Source organism: Topomyia yanbarensis, chromosome 1 (assembly GCF_030247195.1).
Source record: "Topomyia yanbarensis strain Yona2022 chromosome 1, ASM3024719v1, whole genome shotgun sequence".
Lineage (NCBI taxonomy): Eukaryota > Metazoa > Arthropoda > Insecta > Diptera > Culicidae > Topomyia > Topomyia yanbarensis.
This window is the reverse complement of record NC_080670.1, coordinates 153086655-153113142: the sequence shown is the minus strand read 5'-3', so window position 1 is coordinate 153113142 and position 26488 is coordinate 153086655. Positions and strand designations below refer to the sequence as shown.

At 41.1% G+C, this 26488-nt stretch overlaps 1 protein-coding gene across 1 annotated transcript in view; it reads right to left on the bottom strand.

Annotated features, from left to right (window-relative positions):
- Nucleotides 1-287: 287 nt before the first annotated feature.
- LOC131677887 (phospholipase A1 VesT1.02-like) overlaps nt 288-26488 on the bottom strand; it is an 81038-nt gene continuing 54837 nt past the window's right edge. The window contains exons 5-8 of the mRNA XM_058957980.1: nt 21133-21271; nt 20461-21068; nt 450-606; nt 288-387 (exon numbers count right to left, since the gene is read on the bottom strand). Coding sequence (XP_058813963.1) covers nt 306-387; nt 450-606; nt 20461-21068; nt 21133-21271 — 986 coding nt within the window. The 3' untranslated portion in view covers nt 288-305. The remainder of the gene's footprint in view (nt 388-449; nt 607-20460; nt 21069-21132; nt 21272-26488) is intronic.

Here is a 26488-nt window from a genome sequence, read left to right as displayed (position 1 = left end):
CATGCCGTCAGCTGGGGAAGGAAAAGACGATGGAAAGCCATTCTCGCTGTCTAGCAGCAGTGCGAAGAGCCAGTCCCCAAACGCTACTGAAAGCCTCAAAATCCAAAACAGGAAGTAATTTTCCCCATTAATAAATCATCGCCGCCAGGACTAACCAAACCAAGCACAGGCAAGCCGACTCAACATTCTAACGCCTTCTAATGATTGAACCTGCTACTTTTTCTTCGGGGAATAAAAAGAAAATTTCTTTATGGTTCTACAAATAAACTTCGTTAAATACTAATAGAGAGCACAGCGGTGAATATTCATTTATTTCGAGCTATTGACTTGGCATATGGGTAAACGGTTTTGTCTATCGAGATGAACAGAGGTCCGAGGGCTCCTTTGCTATAAATGAAAAACTCATTAGATACTAACCGGCAACAAAGCAAAATAACCAGTCCACTCACCTGTTGTACAGTCCGAATTCGGCACGCGTATTGTTAGCACATTCGCCGCGTCGATAGAAGTAATAAGATGTACAATTAGTACCCTGGAAGATGTTCTGCCGATTCAGCGAAGCTCGAAAGTACTCGACTGCCTTGAAATGGCTGCAGATGAATTGAACTGTGGACAATGGAGACGTTAATACAACATATTCTCGTGTTTGTAAGTCGAACAGTGAAGACGTATAGGTACTGATTGTTGTGGCCGAAACTAGTGAACACTACACTATAGTTCATTGTGAGTATTGAATATGAGAAGTTGAGAGTAAAAACTGTTTTGTGGTCACTGTTTTGTTGCAACCGGAAGTGCCCATGTTGGATTTCAAAGTGGCCTTATTTATCAATTACTGATGTCTATTGACCAACCCCATTGAAATGACAAACAAAGATGATGTTTCTTTTCGCTATTTCCTGGTTGGGGTTCGTCGCGGTTGCGGTAATTACCGCAACCGCGCGGTATTTACCGCACCCGCACCGCAAAATCTGTGGTGCGGTGAGACACTTTTTCCCGCAGATGCGGTGCGGGAAAGAGCATTTACCGCGCGGTTTTACCGCAACCGCACCGCTAAAAAAATTGATAAAGTGATAATTTTGATTATTCTGTATTGATAAACAGACTGCTATTACGAAAGAAAATCTAGCTGTGTCCGAAATATTTTAACGCTATTATTTTTACGACATATTTTGGACTAGTTATTTTATACTTCTAAGTAAAACTTCACAAACTAACCATTTCAAATACATGAAATGCAAGATCCAAATAGAGACAAAATTATTAGATCCTTTAAAAACAATAAATTTGTACTCTTAAATCCAATTTAAAAGTGCATCACTTCTCTCGATTTCTGTTGGAAATCGTTGAATTATCAATCGTTTGCGATATCAATTTTTCAACTGTGAATTTTGACTAATTTAAAAGAATTTGAGATGAACTAATTATGCTGAAACTTAAACACAACCCAAAGAATATAATTATCTTCATCAAAGCAAACGAATCTGGAGTAATTGACCGTAAAGGATACAAATGTATGAAAGCGTCCAAAATAAGGAGGGGTCCAAATAAGGATAATTATTCTATCATTCGTTCATAAACATCGTATTTCTATCTTCTTTGATTGCAGTGTAAATTCAATGTGAGTTTTTCTGCAATCAATTTTATTGGACTCTTTCTCAAAAAGTATGCTACATAAATTTTTTTCGCGTACTTCCATTCAAATTTACTAAAATTTTCTACCAAATTAAGTCCAAATATTTCTCAGTTAAGACTATTTTGTAGCTTTTTTTGCCAAATACCACATAGTTTGACTCCGATTCACTTCAATTGAAGTTTTTGCCATTGGCTCTTTGGGAAAATATTAAAGGAAAATACATTAAATGCTAGAACTTTCGAACTAGCCTTTAGAAAATTACACTTCATACATTTTTAAAGGGAGCAATCTTAGTTTTTGAATGAGAATACATCTGTTTCTTGAAGAATGCGGAAGTTAGAGTTTTGGGATATTTTGTCCGTAAAACCCCCTGGAAGTGGCAGCACTGCCGAATCTCTCGGAAGTGATTTTGTGTTCCTCCCATAGTTTGCAAAATTTTGCAGTGAAATGTAATATATTTGATAGGAAATCGAAGTTAATCGCTCGGTTGGTCGTTTCTCCTGTTGTGTTATGTGTTGGTAGGCAAAAGTATCGTTGGAATAGTGTAATTTGACGTAGTGATTTTATCGTCACATCACAATTATTTTACTATGTATGTGCGCGAGCTACCAAAAAAATGTTCCCACTTAGCATCGACAGCGCCATCTGAACTTGACTAGTTGATGCAACGATTTCACTGATTCCCAGTTAAACTCATTCCGAAACCGGTTCGGATATCTGAATGGACTCAGTACCCGGTCAAAAAAAATGCGGACTAAGATCGTCAGGCGATTTTAATAGTTTGACGTTTGACTCAACTCGCCTGTGCTAATTGCCCCTAGGAACAAATGCTATTTGCGAATGCGATTTAAAGGCAATTTCAATACTTAGACGACAAATTTTCTGGCGGCTGCAATGGACTTGGTTGTTTTTGCATTTTTCAAACATGGCGGTTAGTGTTATCCACATTATTCATATTATTTATCTTATTAATTCAATAATTTTTTTTATTGTTTTATTCATGTTAATTGTTTCATTTGTTTTAATCATTTTATTAAATTGTTAGTTTTTCCCAGTTCATATATTGTTCAGTTTCTTCATTTTATTAATTCGGTTTAGTCAGTTCTTTTAGTTATTGGATGACAGTTAGTTAGCTTGAAACAATTTAGTTTACTCTCTTAATTTCATAACTTTTTTAATATTGTCTGATTTTCATTTGAGCTAATTTGATTTGTTTTATTAATTTGATTTATATGGATCATTCTATCCATTTTATGAATAACTTTTTTTGTTTCATATTTGTTTTGATTTTTGGTTTGTTTTGTTATTGTTTTTTAATTTATTCAGTTTATTATACGTGTTATACGTGCAGGACTCGAGGCTGTGCTTGTCTTACATATAGTTGCTTGCCAGCTTTGCGTGCGTTTGGCAAATTAATGAATAATACAACAGTTATATGTATGAGAGGTGTCTCATCCCACTGATGGGTGGATTAAATCGGTTTTATGTATACATGTGTGTATATATGTGTATGTGTTTATGTGTGTATATGTACATATAAATGTTCAAAAAATGGTTGCATTATACACGGGATTGTTTTGTAGTGTACATATATAATCTATTAATGTAAAAAACTGATACTTCTGGATAGAAGTCAGATCTTTCTCCAATTACAGCTCCTTGGAGATCTCCAATGGAACAACTTACACAAGTCCAACAGGCAGTGACACCAGACTAGGAGAAACGGAAGCGCTGAGGAAAACACGGAGTCTATCGGTTCTTTTTTATTATTTCCCCTTTTCTTTCTTAAATAAGCAGGAATTCAAGAAATGTGGATGAGAGTTAAAGGAGACATAAATGGAAGATATGAATGAAGGTAGAAAACTGAAAAAATGGTAAGTTCTAGTACACATGTGTTATGTTATATATACAAATTGAACCATTATAATAAATACGCGTCGATTTCCTGCTTAAATGGAATCGAAAGTTTTACTGTAATGTTACAATCCAATTGATACAAACATTACAGTAAAACGGGGCTAGTTGATGGAACGATGACCTCGGAACATGTCTGGCACTGTACACGAAATGGGTCATCGGAAAGTCAATTGAGCTAACACCTTCCTAAATCCGTGAACCAAGTTATTTGCATGAATGTTTAAATACATGCAAACATCTTTTTTCTGTAAATCACTACCAGCTAGTGGGAGATAGGAAGGTTAACACACACACATTTTGTCCGTAAAACCCCCTATTTTTAAAATCATTTCTGCTGTATGCTACAAATCATACATTTTTGCAGTTTTTCTAATGTTCAATAATTCTGTACCGGTTGAGACCGGACTCCTGATTAGATGTTTCGTCAAATATGGCGTCGTTCTTTTTGATGAAATACAATATGTTTTTGTGTCACTTTATTGGAATATATACGCTACTATATACACTAAAACCTCCATTTACGAACTCTTTTTTTTACGTAATATTCGATTTACGTAACTTTTTTTACGAAGTAAATTCCAAATAACGAACACTTTTTGGAAAGTTTGAGTTCGTACATTACAGCATGAAATTATATACTTATATATTCTTAGTTAATTGTTACTTATATAAGTTGGGTATTTTCGAAATGGGGTTGACAAGTGCATGCCGGAAATCGATGTCTTGGGCTATTTTGGAATCCAAGATGGCGACTTCCGGTTTAGATAAATTCTCTATAACCTCATCAATATGGGTATTTTCGGAATTGGGTTGACAAGTGCATGACGGAAACCGATGTCTTGAGTCATTTTGGAATCCAAGATGGCGACTCCCGGTTAAGATAAATTTTCTATAACCACAACAATATGGGTATTCTCGGACTGGGGTTGACGAGTGCACGACGGAAATCGATGTCTTGAGCCATTTTGGAATCCAAGATGGCGACTCCCGGTTTAGATACATTTTCTATAACTACAACAATATGGGTATTTTCGGAATGGGGTTGACGAGTGCATGACGGAAATCGATGTCTTGAGTCATTTTGGAATCCAAGATGGCGACTTCCGGTTTAGATAAATTCTCTATAACCTCAACAATATGGGTATTTTAGGAATGGGGTTAGTGAGTGTATGATGGAAATCGATGTCTGGAGCCATTTTGGAATCCGAGATGGCGACTTCCGGTTTAGATAAATTCGCTATAATCTCAACAATATGGGTATTTTCGGAATGGGGTTGACGAGTGCATGACGGAAATCGATGTCTTGAGCCATTTTGGAATCCAAGATGGCGACTTCCGGTTTAGATAAATTTTTTTAACCTCAACAATATGGGTGTTTTCGGAATGGGGTTGACGAGTGCATAACGGAAATCGATGTCTTGAACTATTTTGGAATCCAATTCTCTATAACCTCAACAATATGGGTATTTTGGGATAGGGTTGACGAGTGCATGACGGAAATAGAACCCATATTGTTCGTAATCAAGAATAATGCTCAACCGGCAATCGTCATATTGAACTTGGAAAAGTTTCTAATTGTCCATTTTCAGCATTTACTTAGCAAGCTCATTCCAAAAATACCCATATTGTTAGGGTTTTCGAGAATGTTGCTCAACCGGAAGTCGCCATGTTGGATTTTGAAAAGGTTCCAATTGTCAATTTTCAATATCTACTTGCCAAGCCAAAAATACCCATATTGTATAGAGGTGTGCGCCGCGCCGATTTCAGGTAAAGTACTATTTTTACATGCAATGGTCGGCGCGGCGAGGCGGCGGCGGCGTGGCGCACACCTCTAATATTGTTAGGGTTATCGAGAATATTGCTCAACCAGAAGTCGACATATTGGATTTCAAAACGGTTCCAATTGTCCATTTTCAACATCTACTTGCCAAGCCCGTTCCAAAAATACCGATATTGTTAGGGTTATCGCGAATATTGCTCAACCGGAAGTCGCCATCTTGGATTAAACGGTTCCAATTGTCCATTTTCAGCATCTACTTGTCAATCCCGTTCCAAAAATACCCATATTGTTAGGATTATCGAGAATATTGCTCAACCGGAAGTCGCCATCTTGGATTTCGAAAAGGTTCCAATTGTCCATTTTCAGTATCAAGCCCGTTCCAAAAATATCCATATTGTTAGGGTTATCTAGAATATTTCTCAACCCGAAGTCGCCATCTTGGATTTCAAAAGAGTTCCAATTGTCCATTTTCAACATCTTCTTGCCAATCCCGTTCCAAAAATACCGATATTGTTAGGGTTATCGAGAATATTGCTCAACCAACGAATATTAATAAGAATGTGAAGCAAACTTTTTTTACGAACTAAATCCCAAATAACGAACACTTTTTTTGACGTAGGACTACGTCTTTGTTTTCGATATGGGGGTGCACTCTGCAAATTCTACAAAAATGGTATGTAACGAAAAGTGGTCCAATTTTAAACGCATATAATTCAGCCATCTCACGATAAATTTTCAATTTTTTTGCACAAATCGCCCCGAAATACTTCTAAGAATAGATTCCAATAGATAAACCCAAAGATTTTTGATATCATAGCATTACAAAATTAAATAATATACAACCTTGTCAAAACATCGCGCATTAACACACAGAAGATAGCGCTTCCCAAGCCCTGTACGACGGATTGGTATACCTAGCGCGCAACGCTTCTATGAATGACGTCATCATCGACTATTTAAAGAACGGACTTGGCCAGATACGCTCAGTTCCCTGTTGAACGGCTGGCGAAGCAGATCACTGCGCTCTGTTTTTTACAACCAGTGTAGCTGAGCTGGAAGTCCGTTACACTGGCTGTGGAGGGACGCTGCCCTGTGTCGTCCAACAGGCGACCGCTCCAACTGCTTCCTAAATGCCGCTGTAATGTTGCCAGTAAATTTTTGGTTTAACTAGCACATGTATTTGCTATTTGGGCTTGAAATTAAGTAATGTAGTGGTAGTAATAAGCTTCCCATTTTGGTTTAAACGCAAGGACAGTTTTTAAAACAGGATTTGATTAATTAGTTTAACTCATCTAAGCAATTTTAAGCAATTTTTTTTTTCTGTAATTTAAAAGGAATTTTACGGAACTTGGCGAATTTGGCCCCACTTGCAACTGGTATAATCAACCTGCACACAGTGTTGCATAACACAGGGCTGTTTTTTGGAACAAAATTATATGTTATCATTCAGCCCTTCGCTATGCAAAATCACGATATTATGACAGATGGGCTAAGCGTGGCCGTTCCTTTCAATCGGGAAAGGCCGCGTAGAATTTTGGTGAAATACGCTAATAGTGGTGGTACTAGTTGTCTCTTTCGTTCTACCCATCATCATCAGCGTTGACTCATTTTGCATTGTACGCTTGGGTTCAATGTTTGGCGTCAATGTGTTGGTAGGTAGGGGCACTGGCGGTAAAATGAACACGTTAAGCAAAGTCATTATTTTCTAACTAATAAGTGAATGAGATATTACAATCACCTTATGTTTCTTGTTAGACATGTTTTGTACATATCTGGTAAAAATATTTCGTCATAAACACATTTTTTCAAACATGATTCTTGATTTCTAAACATGTCCAAAAATGAGATATGTTTATAGCGAGTGGGTAAAATGAACATGTGGCGGTGTTAAAATGAACAGCTTCTGGTGACCTGCAAAATGTCCTGTATGTATGCAATGCGCAGCGTTGAAAAGCATTTTCCGATCAATGCTAATATCCCAACAAATCATGAGCTTTGCATACACACAGGTCATTTTGCAGGCAAAAAAAAAATTGTCACGGAAGAATTGAATTTTCATGACGTAATATTAACCATTTTACAATCCTGTGACATCGAAACACATCTACAAACTTGGGGTTATCCATGGGTGTTTGAACTTTTAGGATCTGTTTGAGAGCAACTAGAAAGCTTGTTCTACACATGAGATATGATTATATTGTCTAAAATTTGATTTTTCTTCACCGGTCCGGGTGTTTTTCCCACACACTAAGTACTAAGAAAATAAATATTTTACATTAAGTAGTATAGTCCTACGTCTACAGTTCGTGCAACCCCATAGGGCTGCCCCTTGTAGTTTTACGAACTAATTCAATTTACGAACCCCCGGTTTGGTTCGTAAATGGAGGTTTCAGTGTAGAAGTAGTGGTATTTCGACTTAAATTTTTTTTTGTGAAATTCCTTTAAGAATGAAAGGTGGTTTTCACTACGTAAATGCGAAAATCATCCATTTCATTTTCTTATGTCAAAAACATTGAAAATATTAAAATTTAAAGAAAAAATATGCAATTTCATTTCTTATTACATTTTTATTCCACATTTTTCAATTAACTGAAGGGTTGTTAAATAAAAGTTTTCCTATTACTGCAGTAGAACGTTTTTGAATGTATAATGTTTGCCTTAAAATGTACGAAATTTTATTAATAGAAAATGCAAAAGTTGATTTTTTCATAAACATTACATTCTGAGGAGTCTCTTAAAGTTAAATTTCGTGTGAATAAGAATAACATTTTGTTATATATGGTTACACAAATGAACAATTTTTCAACACTATTTTTAAAAATACAAAAATTTTACCGCATTTACCGCATTACCGCGCGGTGCGGTGCGGTAAATCAGGTGCAGTTGCGGTAAGCGGTGCGGTTTTATTAATTTTTTGCGGTTGCGGTGCGGACAATCCATTTACCGCCCACATCCGCACCGCGACGAACCCTATTCCTGGTAACCGTGCACCGCCATCTTACATTTCAAAATGGCGTAAATCATCAGCTACTGTTGTCTACTGATAAACGACTCCCATATTGATGCTGCTTCTTTCCATTTTCTGGTAACAGGAAGACCCCATAACGGATTTCAAAATTGTGTTAATGATCAATATCCGATGATTCATACGTCTCCCAACCTTTGAACGGAACGGATCGTTATATTTCACAGTGGTGTTCGGTGTGTAAATTTTAGTGAGTCAAGGTCATCCTTTGTTCGTTCGTTAGCTGCCGTTCTGCTGGTGCCGAAAGTAAATCCAGCACATTGTTTTCGCTGGTGCGGAACAATCGACGTTGTTTGCAGATAAGTTTTGCTTTATTTCCTTTTCCCTACTTTTACTCTACCTTGTAATCAAATAATAAGACACATTCCCGTTTATATAACGCTCTGCCCTCGTGCTTAAATGGCCGAGGGCGAAATACCATCTGATGTAATCATGGAAGTCCCTGATCCCCCTAATACTCGCATTGCTCCCCGTATAAAGCAGTACCCAGAAGGTTCCTCTGGGCCATGGGTGGTATATTTTCGGACCGGAGAGAAACCGGTTAATATTTTAAAACTTTCTCGAGATCTGACTGCTAATTACCCGGCCGTAACTCAGATAACACGTGTTCGGGCAAACAAGATACGTGTTCTAGTGAATGATCTCGGCCAGGCAAACGCGATTGCTTGCTGTGAGCGCTTTACGCGGGAATTTAAAGCGTACGTGCCTTGTGTGGCCTGTGAAATCGATGGGGTAGTGTCCGAACCGGGCCTGAAATGCGAAGAACTGTTGGAGCACGGGGTTGGCTGCTTTAAGGACCCCTCTCTTGAACAGATTAAGATCTTAGAATGCAAACAATTGTATACCGCAAACACCGAGGGAGGTAAGACTACCTACTCTCTATCAGGCTCGCTTCGGGTGACATTCGCCGGGTCCTCTCTTCCCAACTACATCCTCCTTGACAGGGTTCGCCTACCAGTTCGCCTGTTTGTACCGCGGGTCATGAGCTGCAGCAATTGCAAGCAGTTGGGCCACACAGCCACATATTGTGGAAATAAGAAACGATGCGGCAAATGCGAAGGAGAGCATGAGGATGACTCTTGCGACAAAGAAACTGAAAAGTGTATTTGCTGCGGGGGCCCTTCACATGCTCTTAAATCATGCCCTGCGTACAAGCAGCGCGGGGATAAAATTAAGCGCTCCCTTAAGGAACGCTCAAGGCGTTCTTATGCAGAAATGCTAAAGAATGCTTCGCCATCTGTCCTGTCCGAAAATCCCTATGCTGGTTTGGCTAACGTTGAGCAAGAATCTGACGACCCACGAGAGGGAACATCTTTGGTTAACCCAGGGGAATCCAGGAAGAGGAGAAATCCAGCCTCCCCTACATTGCCCCGTAAGGGTGCGAAGGTGTCGTCCACTCAGAGTGCGCCATCTACAACCAATAAATCCAACGGAAGTGATGCACAAAAGCCGAAGCAATTTGCTCCAGGACTTGGAAATATTAATTCTAACAAGGAGTACCCACCACTTCCAGGGACATCCAAAACCCCAAGTGTCCCCTTTTTTCAAACAGATACTCAGTCCAGTAGCGGACTAATGAAATTTTCTGACATAGTGGACTTAATTTTCACAGCTTTCAATGTTACTGATCCTCTTAAAAGCCTTCTGATACGTTTTCTCCCTATAGTGCAAACATTTTTGAAGCAGTTGACTACTAAATGGCCCCTCCTTGCAGCGATCGTATCCTTCGATGGCTAAGTCATCGAACGAGGTCACCGATTCGATCACTGTTCTACAGTGGAACAGCAGAAGTATCCTCCCGAAAATCGATTCCTTTAAATTTTTACTAAATAGTTTAAAATGTGATGCTTTCGCATTATGTGAAACTTGGTTAACTTCCGATATAAATCTCAACTTCCACGACTTTAATATAATTCGTCTGGATCGAGAAAACCCCTATGGAGGAGTACTTTTGGGGATCAAAAAGTGCTATTCTTTCAACCGAATTAACCTCCCTTCGACACCAGGCATTGAAATTGTCGCTTGTCAAGTTCTAATCAAAGGTAAAGACCTTTGCATTGCTTCCATCTACATTCCTCCTAGAGCCTCGGTAGGGCACCGAACGCTTTGTAATATCACGGAATCCTTACCGGCACCGCGGCTAGTTCTGGGAGACTTTAACTCGCACGGTACGGTATGGGGCTGTCTTCATGATGATAATAGACCAACATTAATCCAAGATCTTTGCGATAATTTCAACATGACCATCTTAAACACGGGAGAAATGACGCGGATTCCTACACCACCAGCACGCGCAAGCGCGTTGGATTTATCGCTTTGCTCGACATCGCTACAGTTAGATTGCATGTGGAAGGTGATCCCTGATCCCCACGGTAGCGATCATTTGCCTATCGTGATTTCAATTGCTAACGGTTCAAGACCATCGGAAACAATCAATGTATCGTATGACCTCACACGGAACATCGATTGGAATAGTTACGCGAGCGCGATATCCGTTAAAATCGAATCCACTCAAGAACTTCCTCCGGAGGAAGAGTACAGGTTTTTGGCTGGCTTGATTCTCGACAGTGCGAATCAAGCTCAGACTAAACCAGTACCCAGCGCGAATACCCATGGACGGTCTCCCACCCTGTGGTGGGATAAAGAGTGCTCAGAGCTGTACGCGGAAAAGTTCACTGCATATAAGGCCTTCCGGGAAGACGGGTTACCCGCTAGCTATCAACAGTACGCGTCGTTAGAAAGGCGAATGAAGAGTCTAATGAAAGCCAAAAAACGCAGTTATTGGCGCCGGTTCGTCGACGGGTTAACGAGAGAAACAGCGATGAGCACTCTTTGGGGTACGGCTCGACGTATGCGTAATCATAATAGTACCAACGAGAACGTGGAATATTCAAACCGTTGGATATTCGCTTTCGCCAAGAAGATCTGTCCGGACTCTGTCCCGGTACAGAAAACGTACCGCGCCGCGTCTTCTCACGATACCGCGAACGAAACACCGTTTTCGATGGTGGAGTTCTCACTTGCTCTCTTATCGTGCAACAATAACGCCCCAGGGTTAGACAGAATCAAATTCAACTTGCTGAAGAATCTGCCTGACACTGCAAAAAGGCGCCTGTTGAATTTATTTAACAAGTTTCTTGAGGGTAACATTGTCCCTTATGAATGGAGGCAAGTGAAGGTCATCGCCATCCAAAAACCAGGAAAACCAGCCTCCGACCACAACTCGTATCGGCCGATTGCAATGCTGTCCTGTATTCGGAAGTTGTTCGAGAAAATGATCATGTTTCGCCTCGACAATTGGGTTGAAGCAAATGGCTTACTGTCAGATACACAATTTGGCTTCCGCAAAGGCAAAGGGACGAACGATTGCCTTGCGTTGCTTTCTACAGAAATCCAAATAGCCTATGCTAACAAAGAGCAGATGGCATCAGTCTTCTTGGATATTAAGGGGGCTTTTGACTCAGTTTCTATCAACATTCTGTCAGAGAAGCTGCACCAGCATGGTCTTTCACCAATTTTAAATAACTTTTTGCTAAACCTGTTGTCTGAAAAGCACATGCACTTTTCGCATGGCGATTTAACAACATCGCGATTTAGCTACATGGGTCTTCCCCAGGGCTCATGTCTAAGTCCCCTGCTCTACAATTTTTACGTGAATGACATTGACGATTGTCTTGCCAATTCATGCACCCTAAGGCAACTTGCAGACGACGGGGTGGTCTCTGTTACAGGGCCCAAAGCTGCCGACTTGCAAGGACCATTACAAAATACCTTGGACAATTTGTCTGCTTGGGCTCTTCAGCTGGGTATTGAGTTCTCCACGGAGAAAACTGAGTTGGTTGTTTTCTCTAGGAAGCGTGAGCCGGCGCAACTCCAGCTTTTATTAATGGGTGCAACGATCAACCAGGTTTTCACATTTAAATATCTCGGGGTCTGGTTCGACTCTAAAGGTACCTGGGGATGTCACATTAGGTATCTGAAACAGAAATGCCAACAAAGGATCAATTTTCTCCGAACAATAACTGGAACATGGTGGGGTGCTCACCCAGGAGACCTGATCAGGTTGTACCAAACAACGATATTGTCGGTGATGGAGTACGGGTGTTTCTGTTTCCGCTCCGCTGCGAACATACACTTCATCAAACTGGAGAGAATCCAGTATCGTTGCTTGCGCATTGCCTTGGGTTGCATGCACTCCACCCATACGATGAGTCTCGAAGTGCTGGCGGGCGTTCTTCCGCTAAAAAATCGATTTTGGGAACTCTCATATCGATTGCTCATCCGATGCGACATTCTGAACCCGTTGGTAATTGAAAACTTCGAGAGACTCGTCGAGCTTAATTCTCAAACCCGTTTTATGTCCTTGTACTTCGACTACATGGCACAGAGCATCAATCCTTCTTCGTACAATCCCAACCGTGTCCGTTTCCTAGATACTTCTGATTCTACTGTATTCTTCGACGCATCCATGAAGGAAGAGATTCGTGGAATTCCGGACCATATACGCCCGCAGGTGATCCCCAATATATTTTATAATAAATTCCGAGAAGTCGACTGCGACAAAATGTTTTACACTGACGGATCAAATCTCGATGGGTCCACTGGCTTCGGTATCTTCAACAATACTATCACCGCTTCATTCAAGCTCAATGATCCCGCTTCAGTTTACGTCGCAGAGTTAGCTGCAATTCAGTACACCCTTGGGATCATCGACACTCTGCCCACAGATCACTACTTCATCGTTTCGAACAGCCTCAGCTCTATCGAGGCTCTTCGTGCGGTGAAGCCTAAAAAGCAATTACCGTATTTTCTGGGGAAGATACAGGAGTCCTTGTGTACGTTATCTGAAAAATCTTATCAGATTACCTTTGTTTGGGTCCCCTCTCATTGTTCTATCCCGGGCAATGAAAAGGCCGACTCATTAGCAAAGGTGGGCGCATTAAATGGTGACATATACGAAAGACCAATCTGCTTCAACGAATTTTTTAGTATTTGTCGTCAGAGGACGCTCAACAGTTGGCAAACCTCGTGGAGCAATGGGGAACTTGGACGATGGCTACATTCGATTATCCCAAAGGTATCAACGAAGCCTTGGTTCAGGGGGATGGATGTGGGTCGGGATTTTATTCGTGTAATGTCCCGACTTATGTCCAATCACTACACCATGGATGCGCATTTGCGGCGTATTGGGCTTGCGGAGAGTAGTCTGTGCGCTTGTGACGAGGGCTATCACGACATCGAACACGTTGTCTGGGTGTGCGCCGGGTATTGTGACGCCAGGTCTCAGTTAAAGGAATCCCTTCGGGCCCGAGGTAGACCACCCAATGTACCAGTCCGAGATATGCTGGCAACTCGTGATTTCCCCTATATGTCCCTTATTTATACCTTCATAAAAACGATAAATATCCCAATTTAGCCCCTCCTTTTTATTTCTCGTTTTTAGAGTTTCCTCCTGCCTTGTGGAACCGATCAGCTCCAGAGTGCCACTATGTAACCGCCATCGCCCTTACCACTACGCCTGCATAGAAGGAAACTGAAGCGAGAGCGACTCGAGGTCCGATGACTTTTGAAGGATTCCCCGCGGGTCCGAAGAATACCATCCGCCAATCCGGTACTCGACGACTTACTATACTGAGGCGCAAATTTGATTCGCTGATCCCCCTCCCCCCCCCCCCCGCCGTTCGAGCGAAAGTTGCAAGTTTTGCTCTTCTTTCCCTGTCTCTCCCCTGTCCTTGATACAACTGCTGCTACACTGATGCGGAAATAAGCCACCCTTTGAATATCTTGACCAAGCATAAGTTTTAGTTAAAAAATTCAAATTAGTATTCTGTATTCCTAGTTTTAAGATAGCTATAATTTTTACTCTTTATTGAAACTCTTGTCCTCCATCTTGTAAATAGAATTGAATCCCTAGTTTTAAGATTTCTGTGAAATTTCTCATAAATATTTGTTCCCCCCTTTTGTGTACTAAACTATATTGTTAGTTTTAAGATAACCGTAAAATATTTCGTAAAATACTATTACTCCCCCTCTTGTATATCAAAGTGAATCCCTTGTTTTAAATTTTTTCATAAAAAAATCTTTTGGCCCTCTTTTGTATATTGAATCTTATTTCTAGTCTTAAGATAGCTGTAAACTTTCTTTTCCTTTGTAAAAAAAAATATTTCAACATTGTAACCTCCTAGTTTTAAGATATCCAAATGTAAAAACAAAAGCATTTGGCACCGCCAAGCTAACGCATTTGTGCCTATCAAATAAACGAAATGAATAAAAAAAAATATCCGATGATTACTAACCACACCGTTTCAAATGACACCAATATTGATGAAGGTTTTCACTGTTTTGTGGTAACCAGAATTATATCTCTAAATGCCCAAAAGTGAGAATATAGCGTTGAAAAAAAATAATTGCAAATGAATAATTTGGGTCTAGTAACGATCCAACATTGCGCAAGTCTAACTTCGAAAATGAACATTATGTAATGTTTATAAGATTAGAATTAACAATGATGAGGAATTCTTGTTTCTGTACAAAATAATTAGTGTTTTTATTTTAGATCTTATGAGAATGTAGGTAATAAGATATGTTCCATCCTACTTGACTGTGCATTTCAAATATAACGGACCTCAAACTAAACAAACCACATTATGTACCCATGAAGGGCAGATTCGTGCGTGCACTACGTAATGAAATCAGTCAGCACACAATGAAAAACAATGTGCGAAAAATAGTGCGGAGGATGTCCACTCATCTACGGACAACCAATCCAAAACATAGATTTCAATATCATCACCTGAACCACAAAAGGATTGTCTAGTATATGCTCAGTCATCATCTAACATTGGAGCTGTAAGGATCGCTCTCAACGAAGGTTTCTAAGTTACGCATTCACAAGTGGCGTCTTTGACCATTTTTTCCGTCGTCTTCGTGCAAAAACTACCGTGCGTGAATAAACTACCGTCGCTGAGCGTTAAATATCTGGAGTTAAGTTTTTACTCAGGTCAATAGGTATAGGTCGAACAAGAGCCCGACCACATTGTTATAACATAGCTACATCATCTTGGCGAATGGGGCTCGGAACGCGCCACCCGAAAAGTTTTGACTAGGACTACTCCACCCTGCCACAACATTTTACATGTGAGTTATTTCAAAAGTTAAAAACCTTTCGAATAGGATAAGCAAAGTGTTCATCGCAAAAGCTTTCAATTGTCATTGTTCAGAGACAAAAGAGAGTGCGAACGGCCTGACCTGTGATAAAACGTGTATCGTGAAATCTGATGACGGGAGTGGTAGGTTTAATCAGGCACTGACTCTTTTCACTTTCTCAGGCGATATGATTGACCAGCAGACCCTGCTAATAAGAACGATCGCTGCCAATCCACGGCTGCCATCAGACCCGTTTCCAGACCTGCAATCCGTTAATACGATTCTACAAACTGATCCGAATACGTCTACGACCGCATGCAAAGGAGACGCAAGATATATCATTCGGACATCATCCAAGAAGGTATATGACGCTCTACTGACCTTGAAACAACAGCCAAATGGGTTGCCGATGGAATCGCCCACGCCCCTCACGCTGAACATAGTCCAGAACATAGTTTATTACCCAGATAGGACAACATGACCTCCAACGATTTACTGACTGGGCTGGTTGCTCTCAGGTGAATCACAAAAAGTCGGGACGGAGAGTCAGTTGCATGTTACTCACCATTGTTGTTTGCCGGATTTTACCTGCCCGAATACATTAACATGGACCTCGTTAGGACAAGTGTACGTCAATATTTCCCGTCACTGTGATACAAGCGTTGCAAATTCGGCCATGGTAGCCGTATATATCCGAGTCTCTTAGTATGTCTCAACTATTGTGAGTAATACGAGGTTTCTACCGGACAGCATCCAGCCGGTAGGTCCTGCGGACGACTGCCGGGACACAACAGTATCAACCTATGACCCGACAGTCCAGACGCGAACCTAATGAGACAGCCACCGAATGAGACAGCCGACCAACAGACCCCAAGCCACCCCCCACACCCTGAGACCAAATGCAACAGACGAAGGAGGAATAGAGAAAAACTCTCCGCCCCTGCACCGGCCTTCACGTTGGATGTCCCGACTCCTATCGACGAGCCTCCGGCTGGTGCAGGGAGCCCAGCTACGCTCTAGGTAAGTAAACGGCATATGTATGACGTATTCGACCTCGCAAATACTCGCTTTCAGATGAATCAAGCAACTACATTATTAAACCCCGAATTTGCGACCGATCAAAAAGCCTTAACGCTCACCAGAAAAACGCAACAGCGGGCCCCTCGCCACCTCATCACCCCACCAATGTCTATGAAAACGCTCTGGGAGAGAACCTCGCCAGTCCTAGCTCAACAAGATCCGACTTCATCTTCCGTTGGGAGAAATTGCACGCTAGATATTCAAAGAATATTAACGGCTTGAGATGAAACCTCCGTGACTTCCAAACGATTATGGCTCGCACGAAGCCAAAATGCTTTGCTCTCCAAGAAACACACATCCAAAACGACACGGACCCACCACCACTGAGTCAGCCGGCAGAGTCAATCTCCAGCAAACGATTGGCCTGGGAATCAGGGCTGACCTTTCATCCGAGCCGGTGCAACTTAATGTGCCGGAAAACTACCCACCAATTAAAATGTACAGTAGCATCAGTATATATCGCCCAGGGAGTCAACGATGTTGAGCACAAACTAAGTGGGATCATTAGCCACCTGGAGGCACCGTTCCTGATTACAGGAGAGTTTAACGCCCATCACACAATATAGGGATCGAACAGATGCTGCCACAGGGGCAATGTCACACTCAAGACAGTCAAAGATAACGATGCAGTAGTATTAAGCGACACCTTCTTCCTAAGCCGTTCCACCTCATCGATAGACCTTACCATCTGCCTCACCGCTGGTGGGTGTAAATGGTTAACATCTAACGGCAATGGGGGTAGTGATCACTTTCCTATTGTCATATCTTACGATCGTGTACCCCCAACTACCTTGCGACGGAAGTACTGGCCCTACGATCGCTCTCATTGGACTGTATTCGAGCACAACTTCACAGACGCCATTGATCGGGACCGAAAATATTCGAAATTATAACCGAAACAGCGGGTCCGTGCTTCCCCCAGACCAGTGGCACTCCCACGCTGAGGGTTGCCCACTGGTGGAATCATGAAGTGTCAAGGCACGTCATTCGAGGAAGACGATTGAAGAAGTACAGGTAACTAGCTGGGCCGAGTTCCTTGACGGAATCATCCGATAATCAACAACATCGGAATTATGGTGAAGGGTCAACACCCACAGTGGAAAATGGCGACAGAATAGCCTTGCACTGTCCGTCAATGGCAATACCATAATTGCCAAAGAAGTAGGACGACACTTTGCCCTGCTATCTGCAAATGCATCGCTCCCTACCGTGTTCCAAAAACGCAAAATGGCTCCGGAAGCCTCACCGATCCCCTCCTACTGGACTCAAGCCATAATTATAGCAAGCCCAGGCACAGATTTTGTGGAAGCACTAAATACTGGGTGAGGGAAATCTAACGCTATAGGATACCTACTTGTGAGGCACAACCCTCAATGAAAAAGAAAACTACTTCTAGACAACTTCAATAGGATTTGGGAAGGCGAGTCCATTCCAGATGCCTGGCATACTGCCATGACAATACCCATTCCAAAACAATGCTAAGATCGAGAACCCCGAACAACTTCCGGCCTATCAGCCTCCTATCATGCATCGGTAAGACCATGGAGACCATGGAATGGATGGTTAACAGGCGACTGATTACTGATCAAAGAACAAAACCTTCTCGACATACGCCAATTTGCGTCCAGGGAGGGCCTAGGTACAGGTATGTTTCTGGGTGCCTTCGAAGAAGCTATAGTGTATATACGCCAAACTAGTGACGAAGGTATGCTAAGCAAATAACGTGCGGTATAGCCAAAGCATACAACACTGTGCAGCGTGAAGGTGTACTTAGGCAACTGTATAGTTGAAGTATTCGAGGAAATCTTGGCTGCTTCGTCAAGCAATATCAAAAAAAAATTCGAGGTAGAATGGATGGAAGGCAATCGGAGCCGTTCTGAGACGCCAAAGGGGTCCCGTAAGATTCAGTACTGGCGGTGATCCTGTTTCTTATTCGAATCAACTCTCAGTTAGCCATCCTCCCGAAGGGAATATATGTGCTTGTGTAGGCAGACGACATTGTGGTGGTGGTTACCGGAAAAACTATCTGTCGCATTAGACTCAAGCTACAGGCAGCGGTCAACGCAGTTAGTCAATGGGCGAACTCGGTCGGCTTCAGCATCACCGCACGAAAATGTGCTGTAGCTTATTGCTGCAACTTCCATCATCGGGCCACCGACCGACCGATTAGGCTTAACGTAACCATTATTCCATTCAAGAAGAATCCAAAAGGTCATCCTTCCCTGTCGGTGAACGATAGAGGCCAAGAAGCTTTACGCTGAATTGGCTGCTCCCTACGATTACAAGTTTGCACAGAGTACGTAATCGAGTCTGGTCCGCCCAAGGACCAAATCTATACACTAGCCTGTATCGCTCATTCAGAACTGGGGATACCCCCAGATTTCCCAAGTGAGTTACCATCAACATGTTGAGCGGAAGTATGCCAATCCCACGCAAATTTACACGGACGGGTCAAAACGAAAGTGTAGGTGTTGGCGGCACTGGTATAGAAGATGGTCTCGCACTAAGCCTACCACGCATATGCTCTGTCTTCTCAACAAAAGCAGCCGCCGTAGTGCTCGCCCACGCCATCTCCCAGAAGATATGCCTACAGCGACTTTTTTCCAGATTCACTATCGGAACTCTCTGTACTCCAATCTGAGCAATCTGGGTCCCTGGACACTGCGGAATAAGCGGCAGTAAGGAAGCCGACTGAGTGGCATCCCGCAACCAAAGTTCATGCACGTAGCTCTCGAAAGCGATGTCAAGGGCTAACATCGTCAAAGCTTTTAAGAAAAAGTCGCGTAACGAATTACTGGAGTAGTCTACAATCCAATCTTCGGAAGATAAAATTATTGATTACTAAATGGGTAGATCGACATAGCAGCATTGAACAGAAGGTCCATTCTCAATTACGGGTGGGCCACACAAGAACCACGCACACCCACGACATATCTTGCACCGATCCAACAGTGTGTATAACATGTAGCCCCAGAACAACGGTCGAGCAGCTCTTGGTCAACTGCAGAGAACTACAGGACCTGCGTCAGTAGCACAACCTACCCATCTATATTCGCGACACCCTGTCAGATGACCTAGACCGTGAGGATGCCCTATTGTCATTCCTCAAGGATACCAAACTGTTCGACTGACCCTCCGCCATATCCGAACGGGATCCTGGAAAAGTTTTCGCCGCGGTACCTTTCTCTTATCACATCGGAAGGACCAGAGGCTTCCGTCAACGTACAACGCCTTCATCACCATGCCAGCCCCATGTACAAACAGCCAGCAATTAACACCTCTACATTGGTAAGGGTGTCCACCGCTGTTCAGCGGTCTTTTTGCCAAGCATAGCGGAAGTCTAGGTAGACCCTGCCCGTCCAAGATTCAAGCCACCTACACACCAAAGAGACAACAAACAAGTCACCATCGGTGGTCATCGTGCGAAACTCTATCGCTTGTTGGTCCTGCAACACCAGCGCAAGGGGCTCAGCATCGTTTTCTATAGTCGCCACAGTTATCTTCCGTAGCTTACCACAAAATCACCCTATCATCTTGCCCCAATTTCTAAAGAAGTGTCAAAAGAAAGCATCTGCAGGACTGCTACCAGCCTTGCATTCAACCAATAGATCTTCTGAAAGATCTCTTGATGGAAAACCGAACAATTTCAGCAATCATCTAGTAATCAATATTGTTCAATGACATGTAGAAATATTTTCTTTTTTCACTCCCCCTCAAGGACCCATAAGGTTAAAGCTGTAATAAATGAATAAACTTCAGTCGATCATCAAATACAATGAGTGTGATTGTTTCTACACTTCGACCATATCTGAAAATATTCAAAACATAACACATTCCTCGTACCATCGCATTGACCTTATTCTAATAAAAACAACTTACGGTATGCTTTCGTAGTATCGTTATTGACCAGTGGAAACTCGCAACCCGGCTGCGGACTAGCTCCATTATTAGTGTAGAAATCCTGATGCCCCACATTCGTTGACGTTCCAATAATATTTTTATCGGTGTGAATAGCCTGCACAAACAATGCATCACTCTTGTCCAGCCGCTTCTGCGCCCGCACTAAGAAGGGTTTGGTGAATGAGGGTCCCGCCGGATCCAAACCAACAATCATCGGTATCTTTCCATCCAGTGCTGCTCCAGCGATACCGGAAATATGGGCTCCCATACTGTGACCGACCAGGGTCACCTGTTCGATGGTGAGTCCTTCGGCGAGTAGAAACTTTACAAACTTTGCCAGGTACCGACCAACTTTCCCCGTGTTCTTGGCCGCCAGGTTGTACTCCACCAATGCCAACTGACTCCAGTCTACAGCACAGATATTACCTCCGAAGTTGTGAATGTACTCGCCAACAATCTCCTTTACCCAAGTTCGGTTGACATTATCCGTCCAACCGTGGGTTAGGAACAGAATTGGTTTCGTGATGTCTACCTTCTGATGCACATTTGGATCTTCGACAAATACCTGCATGTAGCCTAGGTGATCTCTGAAAATGAAATAAATAGTCTAAAATTTCAGTTTTAAGTAGTTGACAGTATAAAGAAACTTACGGGTTCGAGCACCAGAAGGTAACCTCTGATCGTACCTCATCCGTTCCGAAGAAAATCTGTGACAGCGTGTTACCGAAAGCTCCCACCACTATTCCCAGTCGATTAGCTAACAATTCATCCTGATCCAATGCTCCGGACGCTGCAAGTGAAAGCGTGAGAACAGAAAAGAGAAAGAGGAAAAAAACGGTTCGATATTAATCCTGTTATACATGTGACTAGAACGTCCCACCTCTCATGTCGATACGATGTGTCTGGGTATTGGGCCAATGGACAAGCGAAAGAGGATTAATATCCCCCCATTCAAATATTGCTCAACTGTGTGTATTGACTAGAAGCTTAGTCTCTGCACCAGACAGTTTCGCGGACGGTGCATCCAACCGACGCTACATGGACTAACCTACGACCAGCCGACATCGACAATTCTCTGAGGAGGATGAGTGGGATAGGGGCTACAATCGAAATGATATCGAACTGAACAAGGGGAAAAGTGGACCTACGGTCGGTGTATTCATGAGTACGCTCCGGGAGATGACTGCCCACAGCGCGAATGCCCTCCTCCGTTGGCTATAGTTTTTCATCCACCAATTGACGATACAATACGATATGTAAATAGAGTGTAAATTAAACTCATGATTTATAGCAGAAAAATAGTCAAACAAGCTGATATGATGAGAGAAGGAAAGGGCGGATGGCGCTATATTGGTGGTGGAGTTTGCTAGTTTCCGTATGTGCTCGAAATAACTTAATTGTTCAAAAAACGCCGAAGAGTACGTTATTCGGTTTTAAAACTTGTGAGATTTATCTCGGTCTGAATTTAAGCACTTACAGTCGTAAATAACCGAACATTGTGTCTTACGTTTTAGTACGTATAATTTCTATTTTTATTATTGCATTTTTAGATCTACTCCAGGAAAAATTGGAAAAGGATGTGATTTTCAAAACCAAAAAACCTGATAAATATTTGCGCAAATACAATTCAGACAACTAGAGTATGTAATTATGTTTTTCAATTGTACTCGACTAACGCTCAAGTTTGTTGTCGAAAGTATTGACAGCCACCCCATCAGTGCACTGCTTCTAGGACCATTCGAAGCAGTTCATCTATTTCATTCTAAAACATTTGAATTTTTTCCGCTTTCAAACGGATTCATCTGCTATTCACAGCAATAGGCAGTATAGCATCGAGCAAGAACTGCTTGGTCAGCAATAGTTTGCTAGCAACCAGTAAAACAATATTTTTTGCTGACCGAAACAGCCATGGCGGATGGCTGCCGATCGTTCCGCGCTCAGCACCTCGCGGATGCTGGCAAAATCTAGGATGTTTTATTTCCATTTTTCAACTCCCCCATCAGCTCGCAGATCACACAAGAACAGTGGTTTTCAACCTTTTTCATTCTATGTACCCCTTTCCGAAAATTTATCGCCACCATGTACCCCATTCTGAAAGCAGCTTACCAAAGTTACACTGTCAAGAAAGGCAATATCTTGTATATGAGTAAAAACACTCTCACCTGGCATTTTAATTCTTGACAGACTGAAATGATACATGGAGGTCAAAATCCGATGGGAGTGTTAGGATAACAAGTTAAAAATTACTCATCATAATTCACCCCCTACAATAGTCAATCTTACCCCTGGAGGTGAATTCAATCCCGGTTGAAAACCACTGCACTAGAACTTCAAACTTAACCATACACTAGAGCGTATATTGCAAAATATTGATCTCCACTCGAACCGCGGGTATTCAAAGTTATCATTGGAGATATTCATAAAGTTCTGAGCTCTCACAGGCTCTCGAAGTTTTCATTGAAATTAGAGCGGGATGTATTTTTTTTTGTTCGCTGGAGCCCGTATCTGCCATAACTGCCACAGTTGAGCTGATTCAACCGACAGACCGAGCAGGCACTTATGCATGAATGACCGGTTCATTTTTAGCTTTCAGCCGGTGGCTGCCGGAATAAAGGAACAAATTAGGTATGAGTACAGATTGATAGAAACAGAAGCAGGCACGTAGCCAGAGGGGGGGCTAGGGGGCTAAAGCCCCTCCCGAAACTTTTCTGAAAAAATATTTTTTTACGAAATTTCCTAAACAATTTGTAATACACTTCCGTTTAGTGAATACTCAAGAACTGGTTCAAACATCTTAACGTAAAAATATTGTAGAAGATATTATGTAGAAGACTTTGCGATAAAATTGATTGCTACAATCATAACAGATTATTACTTATGCAGGTATTCAATAAAACTCAAGCGGTTTGCGAATCTAGTCATGACAGCCTATGGTGTTTTAGCAAGAATTGTGTACGTATATAGTAGTATAAGACAAAATGTTTAAGGGGAGGTTCTTAATTAAAATTTGCAAAAATTTGACTTTTTTCCATTTTTGGAAAGGTATTAGTGTCTAATATAGTGTGTTAAACGGCGCATCAAAACATTTCCTACAGGCCATTGTTCGAAGCGGCGTACTGGCCGCCATGGAACGCTTTCGGCTCGATACGCGCTCATCAGGTAGAAGAGTAGTTCAGGTCTCGAGAACGTATTTCACGGTTTGATCTGTAGAGGCATCGCAGACTAAACGTGAGTTTTCAAACAACCACAGAAACGGTGAAAAACGAAAAATGTGGTCAAAATTGTTAAAATAACATTTTAGTCGGCCATATTGGAATCGCCATTTTCATTTTTTTTTAAATTTTAATACATATTAAGGTTAGGTTCAAATTCTTGTTTTTAAACCACAAATTCTTCTTTTGACGATTTTGGATTAAATGCCACTTATTTTTAGGAGGGGCCCACCATATTAGACCAGCCATTTTGAACTATGAAAAACTGACTTCAAATTCGTGACCAGCGATGTCCAAAATACATAATTCTATGCAGTATTGACATTCTACCACGAATAATCGAAAGTGTGCTCAAAACTTTAAACGTGTTTATCTCAAAACATCATTTTTCGAAACGGCGTACAATTTCATTTGAAAACGGTTCAATTTCAAGTCTTCATCTTTTGACCTCTCGAAAGAAACCCTTTTTAATTGGAGCAATGACCCATAAAATCTACAAATTCTTCATATTCACCGTTTCTAGTAAATCTTTAAAGTGGAAAAAGGGCTAAAAATCAATCTCAAAGTTTGCGTTCGCACCATTACACAGTGGTTCCATTCATTTGATTCGTATTAGACAAAGGGCAAAAATAACGTGGTAATATGACAGAGAGTTAGTTAGTATGGGGTAATCTTTGCGTGACATAATTTATGAATGTTCCACAATACCACTTTTAAACTCATTGTTTACGGTCCATTTTACATTGTCGACAACACTCCCGACAGCCAGCTGTCCGGAGTTCAAATTGTTTTCGATGAAACAATCTCGATAAACGATTATCCAGAGTTTAAACGCCTAGAACATTTACGTATCCTAGAGTCAATAAACTATTCAAATATCTTATGCACGAAAATATATTCTCAGTCGCATCGCTTGCTTGAAGCGAATCCTGACTAACAACCCACCCACTACCCAATCCGTGGTACTTATGGGAGTGTCACTGAGTCGGGGCCTTCTGTTAAGTAAGTACCACATCAACACTTCCTTTCTCATCCCAAGTTACGGTAAAGATGGTCGTGGCCCGCAATGGTGGCTCTCAGGCGAAATTCTCGCTTGGACTGGATTAATTGTTATTCCCAAACAATGCTCCTCAAGTAGTCTGGCTGGAAATGAGAGTCATCAGTCTGCAATCTACGAAGTATACCGTGCTTACGCAACGCAACGCAACGCAACGCAACGCGCACCATTACACAGTGGTTCCATTCCTTAAGAGAGACGGTCATAAATATATTTAATGCAAATATCGATACAAAACTACATATGTTTAGTAAATTTTGGGTCACTGAATCCGATTTTCACATTAAAAAAGAGATTATATCTACCTAACACTATGGTCTTTCTTATTACACCAATCATTCGCATCTAATTATCACTATTTTTTATTCTAACATTTTTTCAGCATCAAATAGTACACGTTTGATGTGCTTGTAAAAAAATCATGATTTTTCATTGACAATTATCGAAAATGCAGCTTTTATGCTTGAATGCCAATATTTTCATATCGTTTCCAGTGAGCATGATATCTCGTGAACCAACTCACAGACCAATCTTCAATTTTGGAATGTTGTTCGTGATTTTAATAGCAAGTTAACGACAAAATTTGAAATTACAATTAATTTTTCCCTAAAAGTAGTTTTTATGAATACAAACAGTTTGTCCACGGTAAAAATATTTTTTTTTCGCATAAATAAAAATATCCTCGTGAGGGTACCATTTATTTTAAAAAGGAGCAACAGTTCATGAATTCAAATTTATTTGTAAATTGAAACTTGGAAACGAAGTGGATTGAGCCGTTTGCCCCGTTTATCGAATATTCTGTACCGCCCTGTGTTTCAAACGTAGCGTCCGATAAATTAATATAACTCAAGTTGTAATGACCCGATCGAAAAGAAATAAATAATTAGATTATTTAATTTCTAAATAATAACTAAGCTATTTAATTTAAAGATTTGAGGTAATAATAAAATAATGTAATTTTAAAATGTGAAATATTTTTTTTGTCTTGTATTATCTTATCAAACATATACAACATCTTAGATTCTCTAGCCATTTTGGGCGCAAACTTGCGCAGCTAAAGAATAGTTTATGTGGAACTGAACAGTCTGAAGACCATTTTAAAGAAAAATTCGCGAGGGATATCGAGGGAAAAAATTAGTTAAAGCCAAATTCTATATTTTTAGTTAAATTCTCCGAATAAATATACAAACATACTCATATTTCCGCACGCCATGTTCACCAAAACCCGATAATTATCGTTCAATACACAGCTAGTAGTAACGTTATCTGATAAAAATAGTAATATTGGTAACTACTGTTCGAAAAGCAAAAAAATTCTGACTAGCAATCGAATATCAATATTATTCAACATATCGGTAAATAACGAACCACCCTATGCATTCTTCTATATACTAAAAAAATCAGTTCATTATTGGCGAAATCAAGTATGAAATAATAAAACATACATCCATAACCATCTAATCGAGAGATAAAAACATGCTTTGCCGATATATGTTTTTTTGTATTATTGGACCACTGTGCATTACGACAAATTTGAAGTTTTTTACCCATTCTTAGGTCATTCCTCCAATAAATTTAGTTTACTTTAGAGCGTTTTAATAAGTTTGGTCACAGAGAACAGACATCCGTGATCGAACAAAAATATTTAAAAAACGCGTGCAAACATTTGAATTAATATACGATAAACACTAGCACCGCCACACCAACCTATTCCGACTATCCATCAAATCCATTCCGG